General features: G+C 31.0%; 6 protein-coding genes across 6 annotated transcripts; 3 read left to right on the forward strand and 3 right to left on the reverse strand.

Annotated features, from left to right (window-relative positions):
- Positions 1-127: 127 nt before the first annotated feature.
- On the forward strand, positions 128-2,236 carry GLC3 (1,4-alpha-glucan branching enzyme; the record flags this gene model as incomplete). The annotated part of the gene is made up of 1 exon (XM_020223337.1): positions 128-2,236. The coding sequence occupies one exon, from the start codon at positions 128-130 to the stop codon at positions 2,234-2,236; it is 2,109 nt and encodes a 702-aa protein (XP_020078316.1).
- Positions 2,237-2,508: 272 nt separating this feature from the next.
- Positions 2,509-4,481, reverse strand: HYPBUDRAFT_235683 (uncharacterized protein). The gene has a single exon (XM_020223176.1). The coding sequence runs from the start codon at positions 4,171-4,173 to the stop codon at positions 2,626-2,628; it is 1,548 nt and encodes a 515-aa protein (XP_020078317.1). The 5' UTR covers positions 4,174-4,481; the 3' UTR covers positions 2,509-2,625.
- Positions 4,482-4,905: 424 nt separating this feature from the next.
- Positions 4,906-6,495, reverse strand: HYPBUDRAFT_103488 (uncharacterized protein; the record flags this gene model as incomplete). The annotated part of the gene is made up of 2 exons (XM_020218269.1): positions 4,906-5,525; positions 5,598-6,495. 2 exons carry the CDS (start codon positions 6,493-6,495, stop codon positions 4,906-4,908), a joined length of 1,518 nt encoding a protein of 505 aa, XP_020078318.1.
- Positions 6,496-7,878: 1,383 nt separating this feature from the next.
- YKU80 (ATP-dependent DNA helicase) lies at positions 7,879-10,254 on the forward strand (the record flags this gene model as incomplete). Its single annotated transcript, XM_020222643.1, has 1 exon — positions 7,879-10,254. Exon 1 carries the CDS (start codon positions 8,278-8,280, stop codon positions 10,252-10,254), a length of 1,977 nt encoding a protein of 658 aa, XP_020078319.1. The 5' UTR covers positions 7,879-8,277.
- Positions 10,255-10,349: 95 nt separating this feature from the next.
- On the reverse strand, positions 10,350-11,368 carry MTG1 (putative GTPase; the record flags this gene model as incomplete). Its single annotated transcript, XM_020223338.1, has 2 exons — positions 10,350-10,358; positions 10,397-11,368. 2 exons carry the CDS (start codon positions 11,366-11,368, stop codon positions 10,350-10,352), a joined length of 981 nt encoding a protein of 326 aa, XP_020078320.1.
- Positions 11,369-11,508: 140 nt separating this feature from the next.
- Positions 11,509-12,378, forward strand: KTI12 (Kti12p; the record flags this gene model as incomplete). The annotated part of the gene is made up of 1 exon (XM_020218140.1): positions 11,509-12,378. The coding sequence occupies one exon, from the start codon at positions 11,509-11,511 to the stop codon at positions 12,376-12,378; it is 870 nt and encodes a 289-aa protein (XP_020078321.1).

A 12,378-nucleotide genomic window follows, 5' to 3' on the forward strand; every position in this document is an offset into this window, starting at 1 on the left:
GAAGACGAACAAACGAAAATGTAGCAACACAAGTTTAAATTAAGGGGGCCGATAATGAAAGTATAAATTGTCACAATGATCACTTTATTTTCACTTTCTTCTAGTATATCTTCAAACACACCCTTACATGTCCCAATTCAATTCAGACTCCAGTGCCAGCAAAGACCTTATCAAAGGTGCGTTAGACGTGGACCCTTGGTTGGAGCCATTTTCTCCGCAATTAATTAATCGTCAATTACAATTCAAAGAATGGCATGAATCATTATTGAAGAGTGAAAAATCATTGGATTCTTTTGCTTCTTCATATGAAAAGTACGGGGTTCATGCTGACTGGAATACCAAACAGATTACAGTCACTCAGTATGTTCCAGATGTAAAGGAAGTTTCCATTGTTGGAGATTTTAATCATTGGAACCCCAATAGTCACAAATTGGGTCAAGCTAATAATTTTGGATTATGGTCTTTAACTATAGATGCGGTTGACGGAGAGTTTGTAATCCCTCATGATTCTCGTTATAAGATCAGCATGCTTTTACCCTCTGGAGAACGTATTTACCGTCTTGATCCGTGGGTGATTAGAGCCACTCCCTCCACTGAAAATACTCTTTATGAAGGACGTTTTTGGAACCCAAACCCATCGGATGTATATAAAAGAAAGACTCCAAGGCCTAAGAATAAGGACGGTATCAAAATTTACGAAGCCCATGTTGGGATTTCTACTCCGGAAGCAAAAGTTGGTAGTTACAAGAACTTCACCACCAAAATTTTGCCAATTATTCATAGATTGGGTTATAATACCATCCAATTGATGGCTGTAATGGAACATGCTTATTACGCTTCTTTTGGGTATCAAGTTACCAATTTTTTCGCTGCTTCGTCTAGATTTGGTAGCCCGGAAGATTTGAAGGAGTTAATTGATGAAGCTCATAGGTTAGGAATTAGTGTTTTACTTGATGTTGTTCATTCCCATAGTTCTAAAAATGTTGAAGATGGTTTAAATATGTTCAATGGTACTGATCATTACTTATTTCATGGAGGTGCTAAAGGAAACCATGACTTATGGGATTCAAGATTATTTAATTATTCCAATTATGAAACTTTAAGATTTTTATTATCGAACTTGAAATTCTATATTGAATTCTATGGGTTTGATGGTTTTAGATTCGATGGTGTTACAAGTATGCTTTATAAACATCATGGTTTAAGTTATGGTTTTAGTGGTGATTATAATGAATATTTTAATCCTGATTTGGTTGATAACGATGCAATTACTTATTTAATTCTAGCTCATAAATTACTTGATGAAATTTCAATTCGTGAAGATATCACTTTAACTACAATCGCAGAAGATGTTAGTGGTATGCCCACTTTATGTTTGCCTGTAAATAAAGGGGGTATTGGTTTTGACTATAGATTATCTATGGCTATTCCCGATATGTGGATTAAAATTTTGAAGCATTTAACTGATGAACAATGGGATCTTGGTCTGATTGTTCATACTTTAACTAATCGTAGGTATGGTGAAAAATGTATTAGTTATTGTGAATCTCATGATCAAGCTTTAGTTGGTGATAAAACTATTGCCTTTTGGTTAATGGACAAAGAAATGTATACTAATATGTCAGTCTTGACTGAGTTAACCCCAGTTATTGATCGTGGTATCTCTTTACATAAATTAATTCGATTACTTACGTTTTCCTTGGGAGGTGAAGGTTATTTAACTTTTGAAGGTAATGAATTTGGCCACCCTGAATGGTTGGATTTTCCTCGTGTTGGTAATGATGAATCTTATCATTATGCTAGAAGACAGTTTAATTTGATTGAAGATGATTTATTAAGGTATAAATTTTTATTCGAATTTGATGCAGCAATGCAACATTTAGATACAAAATATAATATATTATTATCACAACAAGCTTATGTTTCATTAAAACATGAAGGAGACAAGGTTTTAGTTTTTGAAAGAAATGGTTTATTATTTATTTTTAATTTCAATTCTACTCAATCTTTCCCTGACTATAAAGTTGGTGTTGAATCCCCTGGGGTTTATCAAATTGTCTTGAATTCTGATGATCCTAAGTTTGGTGGTCATGGTAGGATTGAAGAAGTCACTTCTACCGGTGAGAAGTTACAATTTTTCACGAATAATGATCCTTGGAATAACCGTGCAAATTCTTTATTTGTTTATATTCCAAGTAGAACTGCAATTGTTTTACAATTGAAAGACAGAGTTTAATAGCATATTTAATCTATATAATTAATAATTTAGCTTGTATTTCATTCTACTTTTGTCGATTTTCAAAAAAACAACAATCAAAACTTTTATTATAGTATATAAAATCAATCTCTTTTATAACTTATGGAGAACCAATAAAAGATCAAGTATCAATTAATACGATCAATTGTTATAAATAAGCAAATAGCTTTAAATTTTCTTGACATTTCGTAAGACATTATCATCATGAAAGAATTAGGTAAGGGAGAATAAAGTAATGGAGAATTAAGAAAGGAAGAATTAAGTAAGGAAGAATTAAGTAAGGAAGAATTAAGTAAGGAAGAATTAAGTATGGAAGAATAAAGTAAAGAATAATTAAGTACGGGAGAAATAAGTGAAAGTTCAACAATTTAATCATCGTTATCGTCATTAGGCAAATTTTCGAATCTACCCAGTTGCTGCCATTCTCTAACTGGATTTTTAAAATTCTGAAAAACCCCAATTTTTTCCATTCTATCAAATATATTGAACAATTTTTCAGCTTCAATTTCTTTTTCAGTTTCTGTTAAATCATCATTTGGTTGAATTGATTGATTTGACGTGAAGGAATTATTTCTAGAAAATCTTGGTTGATTAAAGATTGAGCTAATTGCACTTTCACCTTTTGAGATATTTGAATCAGCATCATTTGACGAATCCAAATAATCAGAACTTGGATATAAATGTTTTTCTAAATCTATTTGAGAAGGCAAAGATATTTCATTATTACGGATAAACGCTTCTGAATTGAGGTATCCCATCAAGTTTAAGAAATCAATCAATTGGATTTCCTTATCATCATTGAAAGATAGATTATAAAAAAGCTGAAGAATGATATTTTTCGAATAGGATAATTGGGTGATATCTAAATCGGTATTTTTTGAATTGAAAAACGAATCTGAGGTCGAAATCGAAGATTTATTTGATAAATTGATCAAGTTAATCAATTTATTGTAGATATAAGATGAATTTTCATTTGGGAAAAAGCCATTTTTCAAAATCAAATGAAGATTTAATAAATAGCTCGAATTATTGGAAAATTGATTAGTTACTTGTTGATGAATGAAATTAATAACAACCAATAAATTATTCAAATCACTTAATTCAAATTCCGAAGCATGATCAAATTCATGGAGATAATTTTGTAATTGAAATTTTAACAAGGTTAACAAATTATTGAAGAACTTATTATAATGATCAACATTTACATCTAAGGAGTAAATAGTTGGTATAGAACTATCAACTGTGAATAGACCCAATAAGAAATTTAATAAATTTTTTATTAATAAACGACCAGTATGCGTAAGAGTGGTTGGATTTGGTTTATAATCAAACATTTCATTAATAGTTAAGATAACATTAAGGGATAAATGTTCATTTTTAATTAATTCACCACCGTATTTATATTTGTGATTCAAAGTATATAAACTTTTCAAAATTTCGATAAAAGTCATTTTATAGTGTTCGTGACTTTTAAAATTAGTGAATAACCCATCACAAAACTTAAACCCCCTTATCAATAAAGAATATATATTGTGAACCAGATCATCATTAACGTTATTCAAACCATCGTACAAGATTAAAAAAATCAATCTGTAAATTGGAATAAGAGAAGTGAAATCATAATCTTTTTCGGGTCTTGCTCCAAGAGCAATTCTTGATTGAATCAAACTATCAAGATACTGTAAAATATCATTCGAGTAAGTTTTGGTAAAATATAGAGTATGCAATTCCCGATTAACCAATAAAATATTCGATATAGTAGCCAACAAATCAATAGTCTCAAAATATACTATTGGCTCTGATCGATTATAAAGTAAATGAATGATTTTATCAAACTCTTTATAAGTAATCTTCTTACAGAATTCTGGATTCCGACCATCTATTCTTAGTTGTTTGATTAAACTGGACTGGTTCATCTCTGTCTTTGATAAAAAGAAGATGTAATAATGTATTTCAAATACTAGGGGTTCACCTCCCTAAAAGTACAATTATGTAGGTGTCTTTACAGCAAACAATAGACTCAACTCCGGGGAAAAGCAAAACAACAATAGCTCGTGAACTTAGGGTTAAATCTACCTCAAGGAGTAACAGAGTATTTAATACCGATGGAGAAAAATTTAACTGAAAATTTAACTGAAAATTTTATTGAACTCGTTGCTCTGTTTTTTTTTTTGTTAACAGCACTTGACTAGAATCAGACTTATATGAGTAAATGCAATTAAGATGCAGCCTGTAGATCTGATAATATTACTAAGCTTGAGACAAGAGGCGGCGTTCGACTTGAGCTGAAGGATGACTTGACTCGTCTGGGTGTACGGGTACATATATGCATATACCGATACTTAGATATGCTTCTATAGGTTTAGATAGGCTGCTATATATATGTATATCTATAGGAAGAGGTGCTTTGGTGTTAACGGAAGGATAACCCTTTACGGTGTCCTTGTTCACTAGGGAAGGTACGGGGGTAGTAGCATGATGTTTACAAAAGCTTTTACGATACAACTACCTATTTAGACGGCAAAAAAGACCAAAGATACATGGAGAGGATATAAGGGATACATATACGTGATGACGTGTTGGCTGTGTAACAAACTTTTTAGAATATAAACTATATAAATAGATACAAATGTATATAAATCTAGTAATTATTGATGAACTTCGAATCGAAGATGAATCAGTCGTATAACTCTTTCAACTAAATTCTGCCAACCTTTATGAGTTTCCGGATCTTTACCTACGTATTTAGCCAATTGTCTTAAAGTATGAACGTTTACGGACCAAACGTTAATATTTGAATCATAAGTCATTAAGATACCAATAATATCTTTTGCAATTTTTTGACGATAATCAGGAGGGTAATTTGCAATTTGATTTTTAACTAAATCATCATTTTGATTTGGTTTCAGAATTAAGGCTTCATATAAAGCAATTTTGGATAATTTATAATTTAATACTAAAACGGCCGTCATTTCATCTTTGAAAAAAATGATTGGGAAAACTCTAGTATTTGAACTTGGTTTATATATTGTTGGTTTTAAATTTAATGGCATATAACTTTCAAATTCATCCAATTTTGACTTTAATTTTAACCATTCTTTAAATGGAGTATTGTTTTCAAAATCTTGTTTTGTTATAACTTCCACTTGATTATTAAATTCATTAATTGAACTATAATTAAGTAATGATTTATATAACCACCAAATCGTATCTTCTTTATTTAATGTTAAATCAGATATATATTTATCATAATTTAATTTTGCCATTTCTTCTTCACTTAATCCTTCTTTTTCTTTTGTTTCTTCTTCTTCTAATTGATATTTTTCAATTTCAACATGACTAGGTCTATTATATTTTTCAAAATATTCGGGATCCAATGGTTTCCAAAATTTATCACTTGAATACATACTCGGTAAATCATATTTTAATGATAAAATCAAATCACTGAAAAACATTGCCCAAAAACATGTTTGATGAAATGGGGAATTTTTCAATATACTTTCATTTTTATTTTTCGATAATATTGTTGATAATATACTTGAGGCTCCTTTAATATAAGTACTATCAACGGCAACAAAAAATAATTCATAAACACATAATATAATTGTACTCAATAAACATCTTGAAAAAATCCCTTTATCATTATCTTCAATTCCTGGTATGCTTAAATAATATCTTATTGATCTAATACTTTGATGATAATACTTAACTGGTATTGAAGGATCAATTTTATCCGGAGCAGATCTTTGAAAAATTAATGAACTTAAACAAAAAATTGAATCTAATATCATTCCAGTTTCGTCATAAAGACTTAATTCTGGTATAATTCTTTTGAAAATTTCATCTGGTAAAAAAATATCAATCGATTTTGATAATCTATGGATAAATAAATCTAATAATTTACTTTCTAAATCATTTTTAACTTTTAATTGATAATCAATTCCCATTTCTAAATTTCCATTTCTAATTGGCTTTTCAATGTTCATTACTTTTTGAAAATGTTGAAATAATTCATCCAATGATTTTTCACAATATTCAATTTTTTTATTTTTTTGAATTGATGATCTTCTAATATCAGAACTTACTTTCAGAAGTAATTGTTCATTTTTATTTAATTTATTAATTCTTGGTCGAGAATTTTTTTTGGTTTGAATAGGTTTAAAATGATTTATTGAATTTTTATCTAAAATCAATCGATTATCAAATTGTTCAAATTGGGGTTTAAAACCTTTATGCATCGTCGAAGGTAACACCATTGGAGGTGCCACAGGAGGTGCCACAGGAGTTGCCAACATAGTTGAGCCCATTGAATAAGGAACTTGGTGATGGTGAGGAGGAAAATGGTGATGTTGATGCTGATGCGGAGGAGGGGGAGGCGGAGGAGGATAATGAGGGAAAGATTGTTGAGAAGATGATCCTTCTTGAGGAGATTTTACTTCTGATTTCAGATTGTTTATAATAGGTTGATTATAAATTTGATAAGGTGGGTTTTGATAAGGTTGATTATTTGGATAATTGGGGTATCCGATACTTGGTAAGTGAGGAGGAGGATGATTGATTTCTGAAGATTGGAATTGTTGGCTATGGAAAGGTTGAGGTAAATGTTGATCGATAGGTATTGGAATATGAGGCGGATATAATATAGGAGGTTGTAACGGTTGTTCTTTTGAGAAGTTCTCAGAATTATAATCAAACGGTCTTTGGAACGGTTGGAATGGGAAGTTTTGAATGGGTTGATCATAATTCATAGGCTGTTGCTGTTGCTGCTGTTGTTGCTGTTGCTGCTGTTGTTGCTGTTGATTTTGATGTTGATTTTGCTGCTGGTGTGGTTGACCACCGGTCATCCCGTGACTTGATGGAACTTGATTATCGGGTTGGAATTGTTGGTTAGGTTGTTGATATTGTTGATAATTATACATATTATAAGGGGAACTCATGGTACAACATAGAGTTAGTAACGAATGCAAAGAAGGAGTTTACCCAACCAAAAGGGAATTAATACTTAGATAGAATTGAAAAAACGGAAAAAGCAAACTAGTGAATGATACCAATCAATTGATACAAACAAACTGGAAAGGCAAACTAAGATAATTATACAAACAGGTAATCTTGAGTAACCTGGATACACCTTAGTATATCAAATAAATAGACAAAATAACAAACTAAATCAATAAATCAGTACAAATTAAATCAAAAGACAATGAAAAAACCCGTTAAACAGGTTTACACGGTCAAAACAACAAATCAAATCAACGAATACCAAATTCAATCAATCAATCAATAATGAAATAATGAAAAAAATCAAAATCAAAATGGAAAATCAAAATGAAAAATCAAAATGGAAAATCAAAATGAAAAATCAAAATGGAAAATCAAAATGAAAAATCAAAATGAAAAATCAAAATGAAAAATCAAAATGAAAAATCAAAATCAACAATCAAAATCAAAATCAAAATCAAAATCAAAATCGAAATCAAAATCAAAATCAAAATCAAAATCAAAATCAAAATCAAAATCAAAATCGAAATCAAAATCAAAATCAAATAACAAATAACAAATCAAATAAAACAAACAAGAAATAAAACAAACAAAATCACCTTCAAGCTACCAACAAATCAAAGAAAGAATATCACGTCTTTAGTACTTGAATATGAAGTCGATGTAAGCTAAAATAAAACGAAAAAAAAAACATCTTAGGGCAAATAAAATGAAAGAACACTAAAAATCCACTAAAAAAAGGCACCAACAGAACAAAAAAACAACAAAAAAAATCTCGTTCATTCTTGCACTATTTTCAATTCAAATTGTACTGACAAACAAAAATAGCACGATTGTTTGGTGTGAACTACACCTTTGGGATACGGCAAAGTGAAGTTGGTAGCATTTGGTAATTGGTGAGATCTACTCGAGTTTTACAGGCGAGTCTTTATCTTGGTTCTGTTAGTTTTTACGTTTTTGACGTTCTTTGACGTTTTTTGAGTTGTTTGTCTTTTTTTTTTTCATCTTTAGTTATTCCGGGGATGTCTGAGAAGGAACTCACGGTGTTTGTTGTTGACTTATCGCCTTCTATGGCTGCTGAGGTTAATGGTGGTACCGCGTTGGATCTAGGGTTGTGTTATGTGTACGATATTTTCATTGAAAAACTCATTAAGGGACGGAAAACTGATTGTATAGGGTTGGTAACTTTCCATTCACCTATAACCGAGAATCCTTTTAGTGATGGTAAGAAATATAAGAATATTGAATTAATTGCCGATAAACTGGTTCCGAGTTATCAATTATTGGGGGAATTAAAGTCTAAATTGGTTGTAAATTCTGAGCCAATAGCACAAGACGAAAGCGATTTATTTCTGGCAATGTTGGTAGGCTTGAGTTTGTTTAATGATACTAAACATTTGAAATATGTACGGAATTTGGTGGTTGTTTCGGATTTTGTAACTTCCCTGAATTCTTTCAAAGAAGAAGTTATTGAACCAGTGGCTTCTTCGTTTAAACAATTAAATGTAAATTTGGTAGTTAATGGTATTGGTGAAAGTGATTTATGGAACCGGCTCATTAATGAAATTGGGCCCAATGCCTATTTCATCAATGCAGTGGATTCTATTGACCTTATTAATAATGCTCCTCCTTTCAAATTGGTTAGACCAATTCCTCTGTTCAAAGGTAATTTAAATCTTGGTGGGGAGATTAAATTCGATATTCATTTATATCCAATGGTGAAATCGGATTCTTATCCTACTGCTTCTCAATTCTATATAAATGATAACTCAATTGACAAAATAAAGAGAGAAACTGACTACTATATATTAAAGAAAAATAAACCTTCTGATGATGATCCAATCGATAATCAACCATCCCTTGATGATGACGAAGATGTCTCTTTAGAAAAGAAATACTTGGATAAATCAGAAATGGTTAATGGGTTCAAATATTCTAATTTTGATATGGTGGCTACTAGTAAACAGTTAATTGATCAAGCTACCTTGACCGATGATCCGGCTATTGATATTCTTGGGTTTTTAAAAAAAAATGATATACCTCTTGCTTATTACACTGATGAGTCTTTTTATGTATTACCTTCCAAAACTGGTGACCCTCAAGATATTGTTGGTTTATCCAGTTTTATTAAATCCTTATTAGATCTTGATACTGTTGCTATTGCAAGGTATGTGAAATTTAATAGAAAAGATTTTTCCTTGGTGGCTTTATTACCTTTTAAAATTAAACATAATAATGAATTCATCTTTACCTTTTCTTTAATAAGATTGCCTTTTAAAGAAGATGAAAAATTAGGAAGGTTTCCTTGGTTAATAAATAATAATAATGATAACGACAAAGTTGGTGACGACAACGACGATAATGATGACAACGACGACGATGATGACAACGACGATAATGATGACAACGATGACGATGACAACGATGATCAACGGTTTGATCAAAAGTTTAATTACCCTAGTAAGCAAACTAATAAACTAATGGAAGATTTTATCAATTCAAAAAGTTTGGATGATGACGAATTTTCAGACCCTTCAATCATTGATAACTTCAAGGTTACTTTAACTAGTTCTACCGTCCCGAAATTACCAAATCCTTTTTTCAAAATCAAATCGGATAATACCAATTCAAGATTACTATCTCCATCTCCTGCTTTACATAAATTTCATTCCTACTATAAAAAAACTATAAAAGAATCTTTGAACTCTGATGATTTAAATGATTTCTTATTGGATCCAGAGTTCATTAAAAAAAATTTGGTTGATAAAGACGCCGATCCGGAATCAAATAATTTGTTTCAATTGTCAAATATTTTAAACTTGAATTCTTCGACTTCTCTGGATTGGCTTTCAAGTAAAAATTCATCCCCAGAAGTGGAGAAACTTATTAATAAATTAAGAATTAAATATATTGATAAGGAACCTAAACAAAAGATTAGAAAAACCGATGATGATAAATCTGATTTAGACTTTGATGAAGTTCCTGATTTCGATCTTTAGTTCTATATACAATATATACTTATAATTTGAAAAGTTGATTTCTAAGATCATATTCTCGATCTTTTGCAGTTCGTTTTCTATTAGTATCATTATCATCACCCAATCTATCATTAAGTCTAGTACCAACACTAGTATTGTTGACTCTTTCCCGTTCTTCTTTAAACATCTTCTTTAATTCTTCTCCATTCAAATCAAGAATTGCCCCTAAATCGAATAATCCTTTATATTTTTTACTTTTCCCTTGCTTCCAAAGATTAGTCCAATGAGTAGCAACACCCAACTCATCATATTTATCATTCTTTAAAGTATTTCTGGTTTTAGCAATGTTATATAATAACTCATGAATATCATTTGTAGGATGTGACATGTATTCTGAATATTTTGATCCAGTAGGATCTTGGAGATTTAACAAGTACAATAAATAATCTGCTTGAATTACCGGATCAACAAAAGATGTATGAACACATCCAACTAAACTTAACGCCAACATCGTTTCACTATCTTTAACAGTCGGTAAAAAGACTCCGGGAGTATCGTAAACAAGTATATCTGGACTTTCACTCAATCTAATGATTTCACTCGTATTTCTTGTGACCCCGGGTTGACCACCGGTCTTTGCAACCTTCTTCTTTTTACTAGATATAGTATTTTGTTTAGAACTATACCCTACATCTCTCAAAGTATTCACCAATGTTGATTTACCCACATTAGGCATTCCTATAATCATTAATCTTAGTCCTAACGGTGGAGGTAAAGGCAAATTTTCATATCTTTTTTTGACTAAATCAATAACTCTTTGAGCATCATTAGCACTACGGGAATCAATAAACATGTATTGTTGATTTTGAGACTCATGCCATTTCTTTAGCATTGAATTCTTTATTATCGAAAGATCTTTTTTACTATATAGAACAACTCTTTCCTTTCTGGCTAATACTTTGTCAAATAAAACATTTGTGGTGGATAATGGAGCTCTTGAATCCCTCACTTCAATAACCAAATCGATTTGCGGAGCCAAATGCCCTAGTCTCGTTAATGCTTTTTGGTGATGGCCTTTGAAATTAGATAACGTAAGTAAATATTCTGGGAATATTCTTCTCGGTATGAACGACATCTTCTGGTGATCTAGTCGAGTTGTAAAGCATCAAAATCTTGAAAATTTTTGAAAAAGCGAGTAGGAAAAAAAATGAAGAACTCATCAAGTTGATCTTTTCTGATTTTTATTTTAACTGCAATTAGACAAGTGCTTAAAGAATGCCACTTATTACATTTTCCGGTCTTCCAAGTTCTGGGAAGACTACTTGGGCAAAGAAATTGGAGAAACTTTTACAGGAGAAGATTGAAGAAGCTAAAGAAACAAAGTCTCCAGGTTATAATTATTCAATAGTATATCATTCTGATGAAACATTAGGTATTCCCCACGATACTTATAAAGATTCAAATCTTGAGAAACATGCCAGAGGAAGTCAGATGTCTGCGGTTAAAAGAGACTTGTCTCGTTCGAAGTTCGTTATTTTAGATTCATTATCGTATATTAAAGGTTTTAGATATCAATTATTTTGTGAAGCCAAAGGAGTTGTGACACCCCATTGTGTGGTTCATGTAATGAATCCGGTTGAAAAATGTGTCGAATGGAATAAACCCACCAACGCATGGGATGAAGAACTTATAAATCAATTGGCCATGAGATATGAAGAACCAAATAATGATACTAGATGGGATTCACCATTATTCACTGTTGTTTCTGACTACGAACAAGAATCATTACCAATAAATGAGATTTGGAATGCTCTTGTATTGAAAAGGGCCCCTCCACCTAACGCAGCAACGTTAGTCAAACCTACATCCGGTAATAATTACCTTCAAGAACTCGATAAACAAACACAATCGGTTGTTAGTAAAATAGTGCAACATCAACAACTTACTTCAATAGGTGGACAAGTTCTAATTGATAAAGATGAGAAATTATTTGTTGAAATGCCTCTGACTTCCGTGAGTATTGCTCAATTGCAAAGAATAAGAAGAACTTTTATAAGTTTAAATAGAATGAGAAGTGTGGATGTTGATAGAATTTTACCTATATTTGTGGAATATCTTAATAGAAGTTTAAATAATGATGAATGA

The sequence above is a fragment of the Hyphopichia burtonii genome, assembly GCF_001661395.1.
Source record: "Hyphopichia burtonii NRRL Y-1933 unplaced genomic scaffold HYPBUscaffold_1, whole genome shotgun sequence".
NCBI classification, from domain to species: domain Eukaryota; kingdom Fungi; phylum Ascomycota; class Pichiomycetes; order Serinales; family Debaryomycetaceae; genus Hyphopichia; species Hyphopichia burtonii.

Coding starts and splice junctions, on each gene's coding strand:
- HYPBUDRAFT_235683 (XM_020223176.1), bottom strand. CDS start 4,173: ATGAACCAGTCCAGTTTAATCAAACAACTAAGAATAGATGGTCGGAAT.